General features: G+C 39.4%; 2 protein-coding genes across 7 annotated transcripts; one reads left to right on the forward strand and one right to left on the reverse strand.

Moving 5' to 3' along the window:
- Positions 1-87: 87 nt before the first annotated feature.
- On the forward strand, positions 88-4574 carry cep72 (centrosomal protein 72). 6 transcript variants are annotated; one of them, XM_078253082.1, is made up of 14 exons: positions 88-594; positions 854-981; positions 1180-1372; positions 1455-1563; positions 1938-2089; positions 2187-2245; positions 2343-2385; positions 2854-3054; positions 3158-3339; positions 3434-3527; positions 3615-3793; positions 3881-4007; positions 4101-4212; positions 4336-4574. In XM_078253082.1, exons 1-14 carry the CDS (start codon positions 513-515, stop codon positions 4394-4396), a joined length of 1722 nt encoding a protein of 573 aa, XP_078109208.1. In that variant the 5' UTR covers positions 88-512; the 3' UTR covers positions 4397-4574. The 6 variants fall into 6 exon arrangements, with proteins under 6 accessions (XP_078109208.1, XP_078109209.1, XP_078109206.1 ...); XM_078253083.1 differs by having other exon boundaries at positions 89-588; XM_078253080.1 differs by having other exon boundaries at positions 89-594; positions 1941-2089; positions 3615-4007.
- On the reverse strand, positions 4572-19007 carry tppp (tubulin polymerization promoting protein). Its single transcript, XM_078253087.1, has 5 exons — positions 18801-19007; positions 11891-11971; positions 10969-11304; positions 7186-7339; positions 4572-7100 (listed from the first exon to the last, which is right to left on the reverse strand). Exons 2-5 carry the CDS (start codon positions 11902-11904, stop codon positions 6912-6914), a joined length of 693 nt encoding a protein of 230 aa, XP_078109213.1. The 5' UTR covers positions 11905-11971; positions 18801-19007; the 3' UTR covers positions 4572-6911.
- Between the last annotated feature and the right edge of the window lie 562 nt (positions 19008-19569).

A 19569-nucleotide genomic window follows, 5' to 3' on the forward strand; every position in this document is an offset into this window, starting at 1 on the left:
TTCTCTTAATACATCCATGGCGCAGGCTCCAGAAGATGCCTTCATGCAGCTCATAAACTGTCTGCCACTGTATCAGCAGAAAGCGCAAAATGTAGCCTTCCACTTACAGCGCTGTGGCGATAGGTTTGGCTATGCGAGACTACCTTCCACTGGACCATGATAGACTGTCTGTATGCACTGGACAAAGCGGATTAATTTGAGTTCTGAGTTTAACTTATGTTCTGTGAATCACAGTATTGATTCATTCTGTTTGATCAATCTCTAAAGCGGTTTTACTTGCTTTGTATGAGGCGGTGCTCTATAAATACATTTGTACTTGAAATACATTTAGTCTATGTAACGCTACGTTACTAATAAAAAACATAAAGCTTTCATTATAGGAAGCAAGACCGCGTTCAGGCTATGTGAATTAAAGGCAATGTTAAATATTAGGAGCAGTAATACAATGGAAAAGACATAGACGTTTTTGATTTTTTCCGACAGTACCCGAAGGCAGCAAAAGTTCAAAAAGTATGGCGGCGGAGTGTTTGACAACGATAACAGAGCAATGGATACGGGAGAGATTACAATTAAAACATCCCTGTCTGGGTAATAGTATGTTATGTTAATACTAACGTTGTATATGAGTAAATACCAGCTAACATTACGGGTCAAGCAGTAGCGTTTAGCTTTTGTTATGTAAAACAATTGTAGCTAGTTACTTTTACCAAGCCTTAGCATCGGGGGCTATGCTAACAGCTAGCATAGCTACCAGCAATAACTGTCACCTGCTGCAAACCAAAGCACCAGAACAGAAGTGAATAATGCAGTGCACTCTTCATTTATACATATATATTTTATACTTTTTAAACAGGTGATGTCCGCTCACTGAGCCTCCCGGGGACGTATGAAGAGAAGATCAGACATCTGGGAAACGCACTGATTAACTTTGTCCGTCTGAAGTCTTTGGACCTCTCCTGCAATGCGCTCGTCTTTGTTGAGGTAGGTTTAAATTCTGGATCATGTTTTAAAGCAGTAAACGTGTTTGTAGGTGTTAAATAAATGATTATGTTAAAAGTGTATGAGGTCAACCATTTACGTCCAGTTAACCCTTTTTTTAACTTCCTTTTTGTTATACGTTATTATGAACTAATAGTATCTGTTGCCAGACCCCATTTAAAACTATTGTTTTCTCCCTAGGGGGTTCAACATTTGAAAGTGCTGGAAAGGCTCATCCTGTACTATAACTGCATACCTTCCCTTGAAGAGGTGAAAGTGTTGTACAAGCTGCCAGTTTTGAGAGAGCTGGACCTCAGGCTCAACCCTCTGACCAAAAGTTACCCACAATACCGCCCTTGTCTGGTGCATGCCATGCCCAACCTACGCAAACTAGGTAAGATATAGCCAGGTCGCCCAGATTGCGCTAATCGCAGGTTAGTTTTCAGCATAATTGAGTGTCCTCCCTTGCTTTCTAGATGGCTGTTCAGTCAGAGACACCGAGCGCAAAGCTGCCATAATGCAATTCTCCTCTGACCTTCTACCTCAGCAGAAGAGCTCATCTCTGAATCAAATTGCTGACCAAAGGTACAATGATTTTCACGGCTTGTCAGATGCTTGAGTTTAGGTGTTTCAGCTCAACTTTGACTTGATAGAAGATCTACCAATGATCTTGAGAACATGGAATACACACTAAACTGAACTTGATGTTTGTTCGGTCTTGAATAGTATGAAGAAGGACAAAAAAAGCTTTGTATGAAGTCCAAAAAGGGGAGCGACTCAGGTGTAGAGAAAGCAGCCGTATACGGATAAGTGTAGATATTCAGTGTAGATTTTTAAAGGACAAAAATGTTGAAACCCCAGGTGACAGAAACACCCACTAAAAGTTACCATTATCAAAATAACTTCCTTTTCCCTGTTTGCTTGAGTTGTATCTTTACTGTCTTGCTTGTGGTTCTCAGAAGCAGTGATCAGAGACTGGCTTTAGTTGAAGACTTTACCAAGAGGCTCTCTCTCCTGACTGACACTGAGGATATTGTGTTGAATTTTGTTGCGATGAATCATGGAGGCCAAAGTGAAACTCAGTCCCACTCAGTTCACAAGGAGGCAGAAGGTAAGATGTCAAAGTCCAAAAGCTAATTATCTTAACAAAACCAAACCATGTTTTGTTTTTTCAACTTCTATCAATTTCAAACTGTCTTCTGTCTCAGAACCCAAAGAGGACGAATCGAAGGATTTTACAGAACAGAGAAGTTCTACTCCAAAACAGGTGATTTTTTATTTCACTGTAGGTTAAACAATATTATGAGTGGTGCATTTACATTATCATATATATTTTGCATGTGCTCTTGATTTATTTATTTTAGGAAACGGCTAAATCCATCCTGAGGTACCCCCCTACAAAATATGGTAAGTTTTTGCAGCTCTCTGTACAGAGAGTCTATTGGAGATGTAGAGTTAGTCAAGTGCATGCTAGTGGTGTATTAGGAGGATGGAGATTGCAACAGTTGATATGATGAGAATAAGACTTTGTGGTTCAATGGTAATTTATTTTTATTTGGTCCCAGCTTTATGTGGATCAAATAAATCATGACCAATGAGCGATTAATCAACAATTGGCATTTTTGTAATTGTAATCAAAATCTGTAATTTTGATTCGGTGATTTGAATAGGTAATCAGAGCTGGGTGAACACAGGATACAATCATAAATAAAGATAAACGATAAATAAAGGGAACTAAATCCCAGTTGCACCCAGACCATTGTCCTGCCGTTTCCACCAGGTGGAGACAGAATCCAATTCTTATTTATTTTTAATCATGAACATGGAAGGTAAATAAATATCAGTGTTTGATTATGTCATTTGTTATTTGACCAGATAACACAGTGTCCAAAGTGCCACACATGAAAGAACCATCTCATAAAAGAAGTTCTACCTCATTAAAAGTGACTGAAAGACCAAAGGTGTCCTTTGGCCCCTATGTAGAGAAATGCAGACCTGTGCCTGGAAAACAAAAGCAAAAGGACTTCCCCAAACAAATCAGACATGCAGCTAAGGGACATTATACCCCTAATCCTGGTAAGAACAATGTCTGTACTTGATAAAGTCATTTGTAAGACGTTAATACACACATACACTTTCTTGGCATGTTGTTGAAGGTGTGTTTTCAACATTTTTCCAGATCAAAGTCTTCGTCATAGTTCCTCATTACTTAATATCCGGCCTCCCAGTCCACGTCGTCCTGGTTTGAATTTGTCTGACCCCTCCAACCCCCTTTTACATCCTCCGAGACTAACCTACTCTAGCTTCAACAAGAAAGAAGGGGGCTCCAGCCTGCTGCAGCAGGGGGAGAAGAAAAAAAGGGTGAGAAGTGAATTACTATTTCACATACTGAAGCTTTTCATATTTGAGGTTGTTTCTTTTCTCATTTCAACTTATCTCCTATCTCACCTCCCAGGGTAGTTATAGGAAGCCCCTGGAGATGCTCCTCAACCTCGTGGACAAACACTGGATGGGAGAGAGATCACTGCATCATAACAACAACTTCCTGTGTGAGTTTGGTTTGGGGAATGTGGGATCTGATTATAGGAGCCTGAAGATAATGAACGTCCTCTCATCATTTCTATTTTTGGTTCTAGCTCACGCAGTCCAGATCCTTTCTATGATGGAAAACGATGTTTCCAGTAGGGAGGCTGAGGTCAGGACCTTAAGACGGGAAGCTGATGCACTGAGCTTTCAAGCAGCTGCACAGGAGGAAGAGCACAAAACTGAAGTCCGTAACCTCTCCGCTCAGCTGGAGGAAGCTCGCAGTGCAGTTGTGAGTGGATTCAGCACTAGAAAACAATGTTGGGCTTTAGGAGGCCTTAATGGTTTCGATGAGCACACTGTCTTTACTCGAACACAGGGCAAACTAAATGAGCAGCTGAGGATTGTCTTGGAGGAAAATGTTGCTCTACAAAAACAGCTCATCAAGTTAGAACGACAGTATCTCAAGACTATGATGAAAAGTTCACCTATCACTCAGATTAAAGGTGGGTGTGTGAATGCCAGTGGGAGACACATACAAGATCATTTTGCCGTTTTTTTTTCTTACAAACTTTCACCATCTGTGCCTACATCCTTAGAGGCTCAGACAGAAGTGGAAGAGCTGAGGAAAGAGATCGAGGGGTTGAGGGAGAAAGTGCTGGAGGCCGAGAAAGTCAAGGATTTGTCAAATATGCTGCAAGAAAGCCACAGGTAAGAAGATGCTGCCATCTTATTGTTGACACTTGGTTTTGCTGTACTCACAAACCCACAACAATGATGTACTCACACCTTAAACCAGCCCTACTTTGTGATCTGTGTCTGTCTGTACTGCAGGTCCCTGGTGGCTACCAACAAGTGTTTGCTAGCTGAGCTGAAGGGAAGTGGGGAACTTTAAAAAGTAATTTAAATGATGCACACTGGGATAAAAATATCAAAGCAAGACTATGCCGAGCGTCATATTGGCGTTGCGTTTGCTGCAAGAGGCCCAGCAGCTACAGATTGTTTTTGATCATTTTTACTTTGTCACTGCAGTGTACATTTATTTTCTGTATGTTTTAAGTTCCTAGCCCTTTTAAACAATCTGTATAGGCTCTGTTTGCTTGATGTAAACCATAACGGGGAAAAGCAATTCATTCAAGTACGCTTGTGTATAAGTGTGTGACAGAGCTGTTATGTTAAATGATATTAAGGGGGGGGGGATGTTAGTGAGAAGGTCATAATGTATTTCCTGGATCAGTGGCAAGATTGTGTCTCTCTTAGCTGCTTTCTCTCGTTTTTTTTAGTTTTTTTTTAGGTCACTTACGTCTCCATCGGCTTTGGTGCCAGTGGAATGAATGCGTCTAGATTCCAGCTGCACTGTGACTTTATTTATACCTCTGCCTTCGGGCTGGAGAGCTACACAAACACGCACATGCACTTTCCTCTCCCTAACACTAATGCAAGACCTGGCAAAGATGCAGGTGCTACTACTACATAAACTGACTAGCTTTTGTTTTTATGTGAATGTTACAGGGCTGTGCTGGGGAGTTTCACAGTCATAATAACTTAAAACATTGTGTTTTGACTGACACCCTATACTTTGTTTTTATTTTTAAGTAATGCACTACAAATCATGAACACACATTAAGAGGTCTAAAGAGCAAGAACAAAAACACACTGCATGCACCAGGGCACAATAGTACATTAAAAGTTATTTGAAAAAAAAACAAATAAGACAATATGTTCCTCTACATTAAAGGTGCACAGTATTTGGCATTAAGCACAGAGAACAGATCAAGCTACTGCAGCAAATGAAAACTAACACACTGATAGCTGCGAGTTTTGCACTTGATGCATGATTCTTCATCAGCTGAGGCTACAGGTAGTGTGTGACACTGTCACTATGTTGGAAAAATATTCTACAAAAGTATATTACTTGTTTGCAATTTTCCCTTTTTATCTAATTTGTAAGGATACAACAGTAAAACCCTGCTGCTTCGAATAGCATTGGAACATAGTTGACTTTGTATGTACAAGTTGATACATATTGATTTCAAGCAATACAAGATTTTTCATCATGATCCCGCAATTTTTAGCAAGAAAATATTTAAGTCTGTCCAGTAGTCTGTCCTCACAGCAGCTCAGATTAGATATGACAAACTCCTACTGTCATCTATATGCTTCTGAATCAAATGCAATATACATAAACATGCACAAAGTACAGCAATACATAAAAACAACATAAATTAAGTCATGGGGCTATAACATTTTAGAATATACACAATCTTACCACAAATATATTAGAACTACTGTATAGAAATCATGAGGAAGTAGTAAAATGTTAAAAATACAATCTTGTACAACTGAGCTCATCTACTGTGGTTAGAGCTTCCTTCAGCTGAATTTCAACAACTTAAAATTCAAAATGCATGTTAGCAAAATGGTTTGTGGTCTGAATGACAACATTGTAGGAGAAAATGGATTCTCCAAGACTCCTATTGTATTTGTTTTAGTGTTATAAGCAGGCATATTTAAAAGGTTTGCATGGTAGGAATTTTTATGTTTTACATATTCACATAAGTAAGAAGATATCACAGAGGTAAAAAAAAAACGTTCAGTCAGTTAACTACACTGCATTTTGCAACAAAAACATTAATACAAGTTGACAAAACCCTTAATATATTTTCTTGGTTTGAGCTGAAGGCAAATTCTTAAAATGACAGTGTGAGCTTACAAAAAAAATGAACAGCAGATTTTTTTAAGACTTAATAACAGTTGACAAGTGGGGATGGCAGACAGACAATTAACACTGAAGAGTGGAACAGTTTAAGATTTCAAAAGAAGAACGTGTCACAAATGTGCTAATTCTCATTGAAACTGCAAATCTGATATACAGTGTGTGTGTATGTGTGTGTGTATGTATATATATATATATATATATATATGTGTATATATATATATGTGTGTATGGGATTTGAAAGTTTCCATTAAAAAGTGCAATGTTAATTCATCAAACTGTTGTCCCACGTTTGTTTTTCTTGGCATGTTCATTGTGCACAATAAATATAAGGCCCTATCGTTACAACAAAGCTTCAGTATTCATAGCATAGCAGTTTTCTCTCGTTTGTTCTCTTCAGTGTTTGGCAGTAACTTGCTATCATACAGGAATGTACCAGCTGGTGATGACTTTGTAAAAATAGATGTAAACAGTTTTCCAGTTCTCACACTTCTAAAAGAGAGGAACTCAAAAACCTCTCTCACACACACACACACACACACACACACACACAAAATTGATGGGTGGGAAAAATATATGAAATCCTATTCCTTTGTGCTTTCTTTGAGTACTCTTAATAGAAAAGTATCATAGTAGTTGATCAAATGTCTATTTCCTTATCCTCGCCCTCACGTGCGTTTGCCCACGGTAAGGTTTATTTATTCACTTTCTTTTCGTATGTCCCTCGATGTTTGTACCCCGAGACGTATCCAGAAGTGTCAACCATATCCACTCGTCCTGCCTTACCCTTCCCGCGACCAGTGTCATCAAAACGCTCCTTGTGTGACCCTGTAAACTTGGTGGGGTCCGTAAGACGGCTCACTGTTGGGGAAGCCACGGCTCTCTGCCAGGAAGTTTAGAAAACGTTTTGAGTTTATTCTGTGATTGCTGGTATAAAAAGTCAGTAATTTTCACGCTTTGATTCTTACCGTGACTCCTGCGATGACAGGTGTCTTCCCCTCAATCAGTTTGAAGACCTCTGCCTCAGCCTCCTCTCCAGTCCTTTCTTTATATTTCTTCCTGGCCAGCTCTGCAAGTGCAACCTTGAACTCGTCATATGTGATGGTGCGACAGGATTTCTTCCTGAAATGGAGGACGAAAGAAAGCTTATGTCACAGTATAGCACATAAAAACACTGCAAAAAATGTATCTGCTCAATTGTCTCCAGGGACAGAAACGCTGTATTTAGGCTTGCTTTATCAGCTTTTCTACAGCCTCTCATTGAAGTTTGAAAGCTTAAAATGAGAGCAGAGAGTAGTGTACACAGAGCCATGTGTGATCACTTCAACATGGCAGATGTTAGACACATCATGGAGATGGTATCCTGCTGAGATAAACAATAAGAAAACGTTCCCTGTTTGGATCTTGTCTCCCAGTTGTCTGAGCAACCCCCCATACACACACACATACACACCTCTGTACGCTGTATATATGACTGTCTCTTCATATCATGTATCATATTGTGTGCAGCTGTATAGTTCGGCTGTATAGGCCTGATTCATTGCAGCTAGGGACATTTAGATCTGTTGAATCCCTGTATTCTTATTTTTAAGATAACCATACCACAGGTCATCATCATCAATCATTCTCCTTCCAAGAGTACTCCAGTTGTTTAACTGGTCATGTGTGTGTTTCACTTCCATGTAAAAAGTGCCTAGTAACACAAATACAAACAGCCATTGCCGTGGTGACAAATCACCTAAACAACAGCCTATAAAGCCCACAGTCTTCCTGGGCAACCTGCTGTCATAGCAACAAGCTAAAGTAAACAGGGATGTTAGGGTTTATTATTAATTTGACTCATCCAGTGAGTGGTTTTGTTTGGGCGATCCATAAGTGTTGAACATCCACTCCTCAGCGCCTGTTCCATGCTGTCAGAAGGGAAACTGCCGTTTTTGTCCGAGGAAGATAACTATGTGTCCTCTGCAGATCTCCCCACACTGAGCTATTCAATTCCCCAAAGTATATAAATGGTTAAGCTGTGTAAATAAACAGCAAATCACAATCTGAGAAGACTGCGATAAGGTTAAGAAGGACAAAGGTTAGAGGGCGAGTGGAGCTTTATTTTATTTCGGGATACTGCGGTAGATGACCTGCTGTTTATTTACATATTTAACCATCTGCAGTACGTGATCCATATGGATCTGACACAGTAGTTGGCTAAATCTGTTTCAGGCTAAAATGCTCCTGCACCGCCTACAATCATGTTCAGTGATGAGGAAGTATAACCAAAAGCCTAGAAAATGAAGCCACCGTAAAACCATACTCTTAATTAATTAGTCCACACCAGATTTCTACCTCATCCATAGTTTATGCTGGTGGTGTTTTGGCTCCAAGCAGGCAGACAGCACAGCAAACCTCCATACCCACAATAAATATGGATTCATTCAGCCATACTGTGATTAGCCAGTGCTCATTAAGATGTTTAATTTTTCGTGTGCAAGCAAAGAGCTTTGACACTGATTAAAGGGAAAGTAGAGATCTGCATCTCTGGCATGGCAGCCCTGCCCGGCTCAGTCACGCCTGGAGTCAGAAACCACATGAAAATGAGCCCTTCTCCCAGTCTGTACCGCTTTTTATCCTGTGGCTGGCTCTGAAAGGTTCACACACCACACGCTTTGTTTGGATTTTACTGTACTATCCTGTGCATTTTGAACACAGCTGTGGTTCAAAGTGCATGCTGGACTATCTGGGACCCTGATTAGAACCTGTGAGGCTCAGACGACAGAGCCTGCAAACTCACATTCAAGGACCTAATGTATACAACATTGCACAGATTCACTACAAAAAGCATGTATGACATGCAAATCTGTGGTTGCACCATATTGTTTGCACATTTCTAAATATTGCTCACCAATGGAGCAGGATGTACACAACTTTAAATCCCACAGTTCACTTTATAGGTGGCTCTAATCTTGCCAAGAAAATGTGCCGTAAACATGTCCACCCATTGCCACGCCAACAGTGAAGGCGTTGATGTAGGTGACTCACGGTCCTGAAAAACAAAGATACTTCTTTTGCTTTACAAATGTAAGAACATTTGTCAAGTTTATTGTAAGAAGTGAGAATGTACATTAAGTGCAAAAGTAATGCCAAGCATGAATACGTGAAAACTACAAGTACTCATTTTTATGATTTAGTCTGCATATTGTATTCTGCATTGTTATATCCTGCAGTCAAATGTTATTTAAAATATTTTGAAGCATGGGTAATGACTGTGGGGGTTGTTACAAGATGTTGAAACAAGAAATGCTATGGACTTGGATAATCTATCTGATTATCTACTTTAAATATAGTCAAATATATAGAATACTTTATTTCGAATACCTTCAAATATCTTTCTACATGATATGCAAAAAATAGAAATTAAAAAATATAGCCATTTTAGTTTCCACTGTACTGTATGTGTGTAATAGTAGTCAGTAAGTTTTTAGGATTTCAATAGTCCTGGAGCTGCTTTTTTTTAACACTCTTTTGTTATAAAGACAAGAATAAACTGTTTCAAACTGAAAACACACTTAATACCATTTTGGAATCTCCTGTATATAAGTGTGTACACAAAGTGACTGAGACTGAACTGAGATGGTTACACACCAGCAGAAGATGGAAAATACACTAAATCAATGTGAGATTCTCACTCCTGAAGCAAGACTTCATGATGAGAGGCTGCAAGACATACTCTTCTATTCTAGTGCTGTCTAGCAGAATAATATTCATTCATAACATTCAACCAGGTAAAAAAATATTCAAAGCTGCTTTGTGTATGAATGAAATAATCATGCGCAAAAAACATACAAACCCACATTGTAAAAGCCCTGTCCTTTTCTACACCAGCTTTCTTCTATGTCACCTTACTGTATGTGGCCAATACTATAACAATACCAACACTTAATGTGGTGTGGAAAATATCTGCACTCATCTGTCAATGTGTTATCAGCCCAAATACACTCAAAACCCTAGTTAAACCTAAGCACAGCTACATGGATAAAATGCCTTTATTCTTTGGCTAAATAATATTCAGGTCACAGCTTATTATTAGATTCTACTTCACTTAAATCAGGCAGTAAAGGATGAATCAATCTGGCCCAAGGAGATACAGGATGAGCCATCCTGGCCTCTTGCTCTGCCTGCTGCTTCTGATGGACAGCTTCAGCAGAGCCAATTTAATTTAAGAAAGAAAGGCATCTTCCAAAACACTGCCTGAAAACACGGAATTTAATAACTACAAAAATATTTACCGTAGAGTTGTCTCATTAATGCTTACGCTAATTTTAGTTTGACAAACATTGTTTGCTTAATGTTTCGTTAGTGCAGACACTAATGAAACAGTTGACACCTTAATTAGGTGTTATAAATAAGGTTGGTGCCTGTTTTACTTGTGCTAAAGACCATGCCAATGATTTAATTCTGAGCACTTAGGAAATAGAATAAAAACGTTCCTACAGTGCAGTCCAGAACCAGTTTCCCTCTCTACTTCTGTGTTCTTAACAACCACAATGCTACCATGTTCAAACCACTTTAGTGGCCTTTTGGGGATGCTGATCTGGGTGACTAAGCCTGTAGTCATCTCTGCAGCTGCAACAGTTACACTATGTTGTAAAAGAATCCTGTAATGGCATGCCTGTTACAAGACTCTGGCTCTGATGTTGGAAGATTAACAGACCTTTAGACAATGAAAGGCAGCTCAAATAGGCTTAAATTGCCTTTCTTACTTGACTTTGCTGAAGACGATGTCCACATCAGTGAGGGTGATGTTCTTGCCGTCAATCACGCCACAGTCCTTGCAGAGCTTGGACCAGTTCTTTCCGTGCATGTCCTTGCCGGTAGCGCGAGTGTCACCGTGGATAGCAAAGCGGCGAAAAGACTCCTCCAAAGCAGTCACCTCCACTGGTGTGGACGAGCCCACACCTCCTTCACTGGTCCCATTAGACTCAGTTGAAAGCCTCTTGGACAACCGGTCTTTAGACTGTTCACTGTGCGGCCGTAAAGGGGCCAAGCCCATGTTAGGATGCTTGGCTGTCTGGACTTTGAAGTCGTCTATGTTGTCTCTGAAGGGGGAAAAATATAACATAATTTGAACGTCCATGTGATGTAAGAGGTGTACATGCTAGAACATGTAGTCCATGCTGAATAAACAGAATACAAGAGGTCCTATTGGCTGTATATCAAGTAACAACATTAAATTGTTCTTATCAAGATTTACAGGAAAAGCTTGTGGAATTGATCAAAATCAACACATGCAAGAGAAAAGGACATTTCATCACAGCCTGTACACCAAGGAGAAAAAAAGTCTTTTTTTTGGCAGCGATACATCTAATCTAACCCTGTTCTGCAAGACTTCCCAACGGACAAACTCTTCTGCAGAATGTAAGTGCAGGTTGAGACACAGCTTGCTAATTTGTCTTTGGCTGTCCCTTTTTTGTGAGGTACTTCTGTGTTATAGGCACAATTAGACTTTCCAGAGGTGTGTTTCTGTGCTCACACTGCCTTTGAATGGGCAGATGTCTTGCGTTTTCTGGCGCAGAGGTGAAGAATATAAATAGAGCTCTGTGGAATTTAAAAGGTGCACAAGTCAAGAACCAAGAGACACAAAATGTGAGGTGAAGGCTCATAACATGACTTCTAAAAACTTACTTCTGGTTTGCCATGCTTGTGCAGGAATTTGGTTCCTTCTGTGCAGTGCTTGGATTAGCTGACTTTTGTTTTCTCTTTGTGCTGCGGAAAAGATGAGAATGGAGGTGAATATTGTGAGAGGACGTGTCTGTACATATGTGAATGCCAGAAAGTGGAAGGCATAATAAAAAAAAGAATACAAATTAAAACAATTACCACAGCTCAATAAAAAGTACAATATTCCACTCTTGTCCTCGTCACTCTTTAATCATGCTCCAATAATAACAATTATTTATGACCTAATGTCTAAACCAGTCTAACACCCACACACACACACACACAGACTAAGCTACATTAAAAGTAAACCTTCAGAGTGGAGGGAATAACTACAGCTTAAAAAGGAACAAGAACAAAATCCTCTTCATCATTAACACCAAATGACTTCCAGATAACATATGTGTGTTAGTTATTGGATTTGCATGCTGAGCAAAGACTTTGCTTCCCTCTCTTGCTTCAGATGATTTAATTCAGTCTGACATCATCCTGACCTGCATATCTATGTACAGAGCAGAGACATTTAACCTTCTTAACTCAGCCTCACACTTGAACCACATCTGAAATGCTTATATTAGTCATTATTCATTAAGGTCACATTACTGCCATACAAAAAAGCCTATTTTTATATTTAGAAAATATAACCCTGATCTATATTTGCAGCAAGTGATGGTGGTCTGCTCACCTTTCAGCTGTTCCCATACTTAGCTCAGCATCCTTAAAGGAAGTGTGTTGCCATGGCAAAGTACACCCCAACAAAGTCTCTAAAACCAGTAATTACACTTAAAACAAGATGTAAACCAGAGAGAGATGATGTGTCCCGTGGACCAAACTGTCTGCTCCAGCTAGCAAAGTTTCAAGCAAGTCCACCAAGTCACCAATAAAGTGCTTTCACTCACCCCCAGTGGCACCATGTAAAGCGAAGGGTTTTGTTTCCACGACCCTGTGACCAACAATTACAAATGTGACCTTTCTAAGTACAGTTGACACTTAAATTAGTACAACAGTTCCAAGATTGAAACTGCATAAAGCCATTATAATCAGAATGTCCATTCTATGGGGGAAAAGAAGAGATTATTAATGTCTATGAATAATGGCATTCAGAGCAACAGACACTGGGAACCCATTGTCCAATTTGGCTTCTGTCTGACCCAGGCCCATTTCTTCACACATACACGCATGGTGACATCGCAGAGTACCACTATTGATGGCATGGGGTTTTGTAGTCCTATGTCATTGAGGCGTCAGGCCAAGACAATCCAGATAGAGTTATTGACGCTGTTGAAGCCTCAATGTTTTATTTCTCAAGTATAGGCCTACATACCACCGATAAAGTCCAAATGTAAAACATATTTACATATCACCACAAAGGAGTTTTGGAAAATCTAAATCCATTTGCTGTACTAATCCATAGTAGCATACTCTACACTAAGAAAATAAAAATAAAGAAAAAAACATGTTAAGCCAAGCTCAAATGTTATTTAAAATGTATTTAATGCAGCCCTTATAACCATCACATACTTGGGAAAAGGACACATTGGGAGATTGATGCCATTATATAGCGCTACTTTAAAAATTATGTTTTTTTCATGGAACTGATTCAATGATATCAAGGGCTAGTAAAGTAACAATTACTTTAAATAATAACTAATCAGTGGGGTTCTTTAGTCTATAAAATGTTGACCAACAGTCAAATACTCAAAAGATATTCAATTGTAGACAATATAAAACAGAGAAGCTGCGAATCATGACATTTGAGTGGCTGGAACCTGAGAATATTTGGCATGTTTGCATGAAAATAGACAAACAATTCATTGATTATTAAAATTGTTGGCAATTCATTTTCTGTCCATGGACTAATCAATTTATCAAGTGTTTAAGCTCTTATTACATCACACTCTATTTAGATCACACATTTTTTTTAATCAAGTACAGTTATGTTTATGTGGAGGGGTTTACTAATTTATAATCAAAAGAATTATACTGTAATGCAAAAGAAAGAAAAATTTTATTACAATTACCTACCTACATAATAACATGACATGGAAACACAAAGCAGAGTAATATCTGCTTTGTATGTTCCTATAATGCCCACACTGATGTTCCATTATTATTAACTTTACTTTCAGTGGGGATCCACATCCTTTCAAATAGAGTAGCTACTTGCAGTGTGTTTTCCTTTGTGCTTTAATGACAGCAGCTAAATCAATGTGAAACAAAGGAATCTTTTTACTCTCCTCATCCAATTCATAGTCAGTGGTTTCAAGTGTCCAAGTCCTCAGTACAACAGGCCTCCTCAAACCACTTAATGTTTAAATACATGAGAGAGAGGTCATTAGCACAGTTCAGTGGCCTGAAGTAGAACACATACTGAGATGAAAGGAAATGTAGTTCTCTCAAAGAGCTTTTTTAATTGTATCATTAAAAACTGTATAGACAATGTATAGAGACCATTTGGTGCTGGGAAGCTGTACTGTGCCAAATTCCTACTCTGATACATAATCGCTCACCATCATTGCTCACCATCATCGTAGAACAGTTTTTTCCTGTGCCTTTTTTTCTGCCCCACTTTGCCACAACGAGAAGCCGTTTGGTTAAGGGCAGATCTCCAGAGACAAATCTGTGACTGGATGACAGCATGCTTACATACACTCGCCTTCTGGCAATACATTGCACAGATGAGTGCTTTAACCATAAATTGACCCATTTTGAACTGCATCTATTCATAGCAACAATACACAGCCATGGCTGGAACATTCTATTCATTCTCAAGGGAGGAGATCAGCCAGTAGACAACATGCAGACTGAAATACCAAAAAAAAAATTGTTTTAAATGTTAGTTTGGCAAATGGTGTTTAACTCACAAAATGATGACACTGTTATCAGAGTGATGCAAGCGTGTATGTGTGTGTGTGTGTGTGTGTGTGTGTGTGTGTGTGTGTGTGTGTGAGAGGAGTGTTTAACAGACGCCTACTCCTCCATCGTGGTCAGTGGGCATGCAGAGATCCCATCTGCTTTCTATCTATCAGTGTCCTTTCCAGGCAGCTGCTCAGTAATGTGACGGTGTCAGTCAATCAAAAGGTAAAACAGAGACCACTGAAGCCCCACGGTGTGCTCAAGACTGATCTCCATAATAGTACACCATGTCTGCCAGCTTTTTACTACGTATACTAGTGACTATCCTCTGTGCCATACCCCCATTATAGGCCTAAAACTATTAAACACATCAGTGAGCCATAGAGCTGCAATGATTAGTCAATTAATAGAGTATTTGATTGACAGAAAATGAATTGGCAACTTTTGTCTCATCATCTGTCATCTTTCAAGCAAAAATGGCAAGCATTTGATGGTTCAAGCTCCTCAAATTTGATGAATGAATGATGTTTTGGGATTTTGTTGGCCAAACAAAACAAGACATTTGATGACCTCACATTGGTCTCGAGGAAATAGGGAAAGACATGTTAAACTGTTTTTTTGGATGTTTTATAGACCAAATTATTGATTTATTGATTTTTTTTAGTTAGCCTTAATGAACCACACACTGTTGCACTGGGTTACATGTCCCTTCATTACAATGAACATGAGCATTGTAGTTTATTTTGACATAAAATCCCACATACACCGTTAGTGGAGTTCATTGTGGTTTAAGATGTGTACCATGTCATCCCCCTCTCTGCATGTCCACTGTAAACTATCTAATAAAAAATGAACAAATTTAAAATTATTTATTACTTAAAAAATATATATAACTAATAATATAGTTAGTTAGTTAGTTTAATTTTATTTCTGTGTCATGCCAAACATTTGGCCCATCCCACATGGGATTACAAGACACCACAAACTTATTGAGCAAAATCAGTCTAGTGCACCTAGAGACTAGTGCAAGTGTGTATTACTCCGCGGCTGAAAATAGTCCCCAATAAATGCCCTATTTACTCATGTTTGAGTAACATTTATTAAAAATTACAGTGCCTGTCTGTTTTAGGAAATTATTTAGCACCTTTTTGAAAAATGAAGCAATGTCACATGTCAGTTGACAAACCGTGAGAACTGGACAAACATAGTTGGTTTTGGTCTTTTCATGGAATTTGATGAGATAAACAAATAAAATGGAAGCCCTATCCTTTAACATTGTCTCAACATTGTTTCAAGACTGCACCATATGACACCACTAAATACAACTTCTTAACCATTTCCTAGTTCGGCCACAGTCCCCCACCCTCACTCTCCCCCCCCCCCAAAGATAAGGAGAGAGGGTATGACATCAGCATGCTGCAGCCCGGGTCTGAGGTCACCACCACGCTCTGTAAGTCCTCGCCTCCCCTTTAACTGCTCTGTGTGAGTCAAAGATCTTGGCAAGCATTGTGTGGTTGAAAAACAAGATGTTTGAAACAAGCTACAGTAGTTATTGTTGGCAACAGTAGCAAGCCAAATAGAGGTATAAAGCAGTGTAAAGACAGAACGGGGGTCCTTATGCAACCCCACATTTGTGAACATAAGTGTCCTTGACATGGCTCAGATGGAGAGAGGCCTGTTGAGCCAACAGCAATTTAGTTCTGTGTCAGTTTAACATTTCTAGAAGCCAGATGTGTTGTATAATGTCTCACTTAATTAATTAAGATAACTCATTGTAAAGTATTTGTAATGTTATGGAAATGCCATCTAGTGTCTCTGTTACAACTATTTCTTCTGCCAGCAGCCACACACACGGAAGATAAACCACAGCGAAACACATAATAACTATTCCCTATATTGTTAAGATCAATGTGGAAGAAAAAATGTGTCCTTTGGTTTTGTGTACTGTAGTAAAGAAAATGCTGTCGGACTACAACACTTCAGTTTGCCCAAAAGCAATCCCTTCATTTTGTAAACCTGACCTGAATTTGAGTCATCACAAACAAAATAGGGTAATTTACACTCTGAGGTCTATTGTTTGTGACAGAACCCAAAGGCTCTTGGACCAATGCAATGAAACCTACAACAGTGAAATCTGGGACAAAGTCAGTGACTGTGTCTTCTTCTCATGTATACCTAATTCAACCTATGGCCAGAACATAGCTACAAAATCATATTTTCATTTAGAAGCAGTGGCGTCGCTAGGCCTGGGCGTCCGAATTCGCTACAGCCCCGAATGTTTCATGAATTGTCCGGGTTCTTAAAAAAAATTATATACAAGCTATATGCGTGCAATTAAGTGAGCGCAAAAAAGAGAGAGAGCGCACCTGTGAAGCTCGACATAGAACGTAATGTGTGTGAATGTGCGATAGTCTTAGTAACATAACAGCCTGTCAAAATAAATGCAGATCTCCTACTAACTGTGCATGTGTGTGTGTGTGTGTGTGTGTGTGTGTGTGTGTGTGTGTGTGTGTGTGTGGCTGACGGTCAGTGCTGAGTGAAACAAGTTACAGTATAGCAGGAAGAGTAGAGGAAAATGACAGAGCGTACTGGTCTAGGTAAAAAAACAACTCTGGAACTAGACTTTTTAAAAAGAGAAGGAAGGGTAAAAAAAATCATAATTGTAGGTGGCGTTTAATTTTATTTCACAAACCTCACATGTCATAACGTCATGGTGTGGCTCCAATGATAAGTGATGGATTTATGTTAATCACTTAAACGTTGCAGCTGGTAAAGGGGGAACTCATTTTAACTACTTCATATATGGCTGAGTAGTTACAATACAGTACGTTTATTAGTTGATTTATGTGTTGTATAAATAACCTGATCTGCAAAGTAACTAAAGCTGTCAAATAAATGTAGTGGATTAACACGTACAATATTTCCCTCTTAGATGTAGTGGAGTAGAAGTATAAAGTAACATAACATGGAAATATTTTTATTTACATTTTTTGAAGTAATGTATGTACTGCATTCCACCACTGTTAACATAGGCCTATACATTGAACTGTTTCAAGCTCTAGTCAGTACGTGTTTTAAGTGTTTCTACTCAATACTAATTGCTAACAAATACTAAAAGTTTTAACACATCAATTTTTAAATGTTATGTACTTTGAATGTAAATAAGGTGCCAGAGTGCATTAAAAAGCATCAAAATAGAGCTTGTTTATGAAAAAAACAAAACATTCCAGGGGAGGATCCCCCTGGGCACTCCTACAGAGGTCTGGGCTAAACCCCCAAAGTCCTCCAGTCCTAGAAAAGCCCCTGCTAAAAAGGAATAAACATACTACATTCCATCTTTGAATGGCCTCCTACTCCATTTATTAGCCCTAAGAAAGCTCCACTCACAGAGAATCAGGAAGCTAATAAAAGAGGACATAGGCCTACTTCTTTTTTCGTGCATAATTATGTAACTACCTGTATATGTAACCCAGCAGCTTGGCATGAAGGCTGCAGCCACAGGCCAAATGCATTGTCAATCATTATTTATGACCAATAAACGGTGCTTATTGGAGAATCCTTTCTCTGGCTCTCATTGCCCGCGTTTTAAAGATAAACAGAGGCGAAAGCTTGGGTTTATGTTACTGGACATGGCTGCAGCTGTTGCTGAAACCGGTGTGTCTGAGGGAAACATGTTACATAAACTTGCAAATGCCAGATTCACACAGAGTCCACGTAATCAGTTTGTTATTGTCAGCCCTTAATGTATTTCGGCAGAACATGGCATAGCCTATAGGCCCATTGAAATGTAAGTGTGGAGCATGCTGGAGTTTTAAAGGCATCATATGTTGCAAATTCAGTGTGGGCTACAGGAAGCATGCAGAGACGTTACAACAAAACAAAAAGCACCTTCGGGAATCACCTGAATTTGTGTGGGCTGGCATACAGTCATCGAATTCTTAATTTTTCATATTGTGAAATCATGCATGTCTACCGTGAGCCAAAACAGGCGAGAAATAATGCTAAATTTAGTTTGAATCACCTTGTGCTGCAATCCTCCACCTCCTTGTCACAAAACCATAATTGCGCGTCGCGGAGTCTTGAAATCCCTTTCTTGCCTGCTGCCTGAGCTGAGTCTGACCGAGTGTTCAGTCCCTCCGAGATGCTGAAGAGAAACCACCCCGCTGATTGGCTGCTGCCGAGCTGTTTGCTTCTTGCCTCGGTGATGGTGCCACAATGCTTAGTGGAGCGCTGATAAACAAGCGGTTGGAGCACGGTGCATCTTTTTGGTGCTTTGAGAGGCGGAGATTGAAGATGTAAATTAAGGATGCTTTATAAGAAGGGTCATTACAGCTTCATTAATAAACAGTTAGTGTGAAGTCCCTGTGTGGGATCATGAGCCGTATTGGGAGGAAATGAGGGGCCAATGGCCAGACACAGTAGCAACAAAATAAAATAAAAAGCTCTTGTGCACCTGTTGTCTTAATGTTCTGCTTGGACTTTTGGTTGGAAGAGGGAATTGTCTCTACTACTATCACAGAGAGAGGCAAGGATGCAAATCTTTCCAAGACTGCCCTCTGATCCTTCTTCTGATGTCCAGTGGACTAATGTGTTACATAACCAGTATTGTAGTTGTAGCCTAATGGCTGGACATAGATGGCCATTATGTAACCTCTAGCCTTAGGCTACTGGTGGTTCAAATGATATAATACCAAGCTCTAGGATAATTAGCCTAGGCTACTCATTAAAATCCATTTATCATTTAATATCAGGCTTATTTATTCACTCTTAGAGTACATCAAGAGCATGCT

This window comes from Sander vitreus, chromosome 6 (assembly GCF_031162955.1).
Source record: "Sander vitreus isolate 19-12246 chromosome 6, sanVit1, whole genome shotgun sequence".
NCBI lineage: Eukaryota > Metazoa > Chordata > Actinopteri > Perciformes > Percidae > Sander > Sander vitreus.

Coding starts and splice junctions, on each gene's coding strand:
- cep72 (XM_078253079.1), top strand. CDS start 513: ATGGCGGCGGAGTGTTTGACAACGATAACAGAGCAATGGATACGGGAG. Junction 982..1,179: donor ATGCGCTCGTCTTTGTTGAG/GTAGGTTTAAAT, acceptor TTTTCTCCCTAG/GGGGTTCAACATTTGAAAGT. Junction 3,055..3,157: donor ACATTATACCCCTAATCCTG/GTAAGAACAATG, acceptor ACATTTTTCCAG/ATCAAAGTCTTCGTCATAGT.
- tppp (XM_078253087.1), bottom strand. Junction 7,340..10,968: donor ATCGTCTTCAGCAAAGTCAA/GTAAGAAAGGCA, acceptor CCTCCATTTCAG/GAAGAAATCCTGTCGCACCA. Junction 7,101..7,185: donor CTGTCATCGCAGGAGTCACG/GTAAGAATCAAA, acceptor ACTTCCTGGCAG/AGAGCCGTGGCTTCCCCAAC.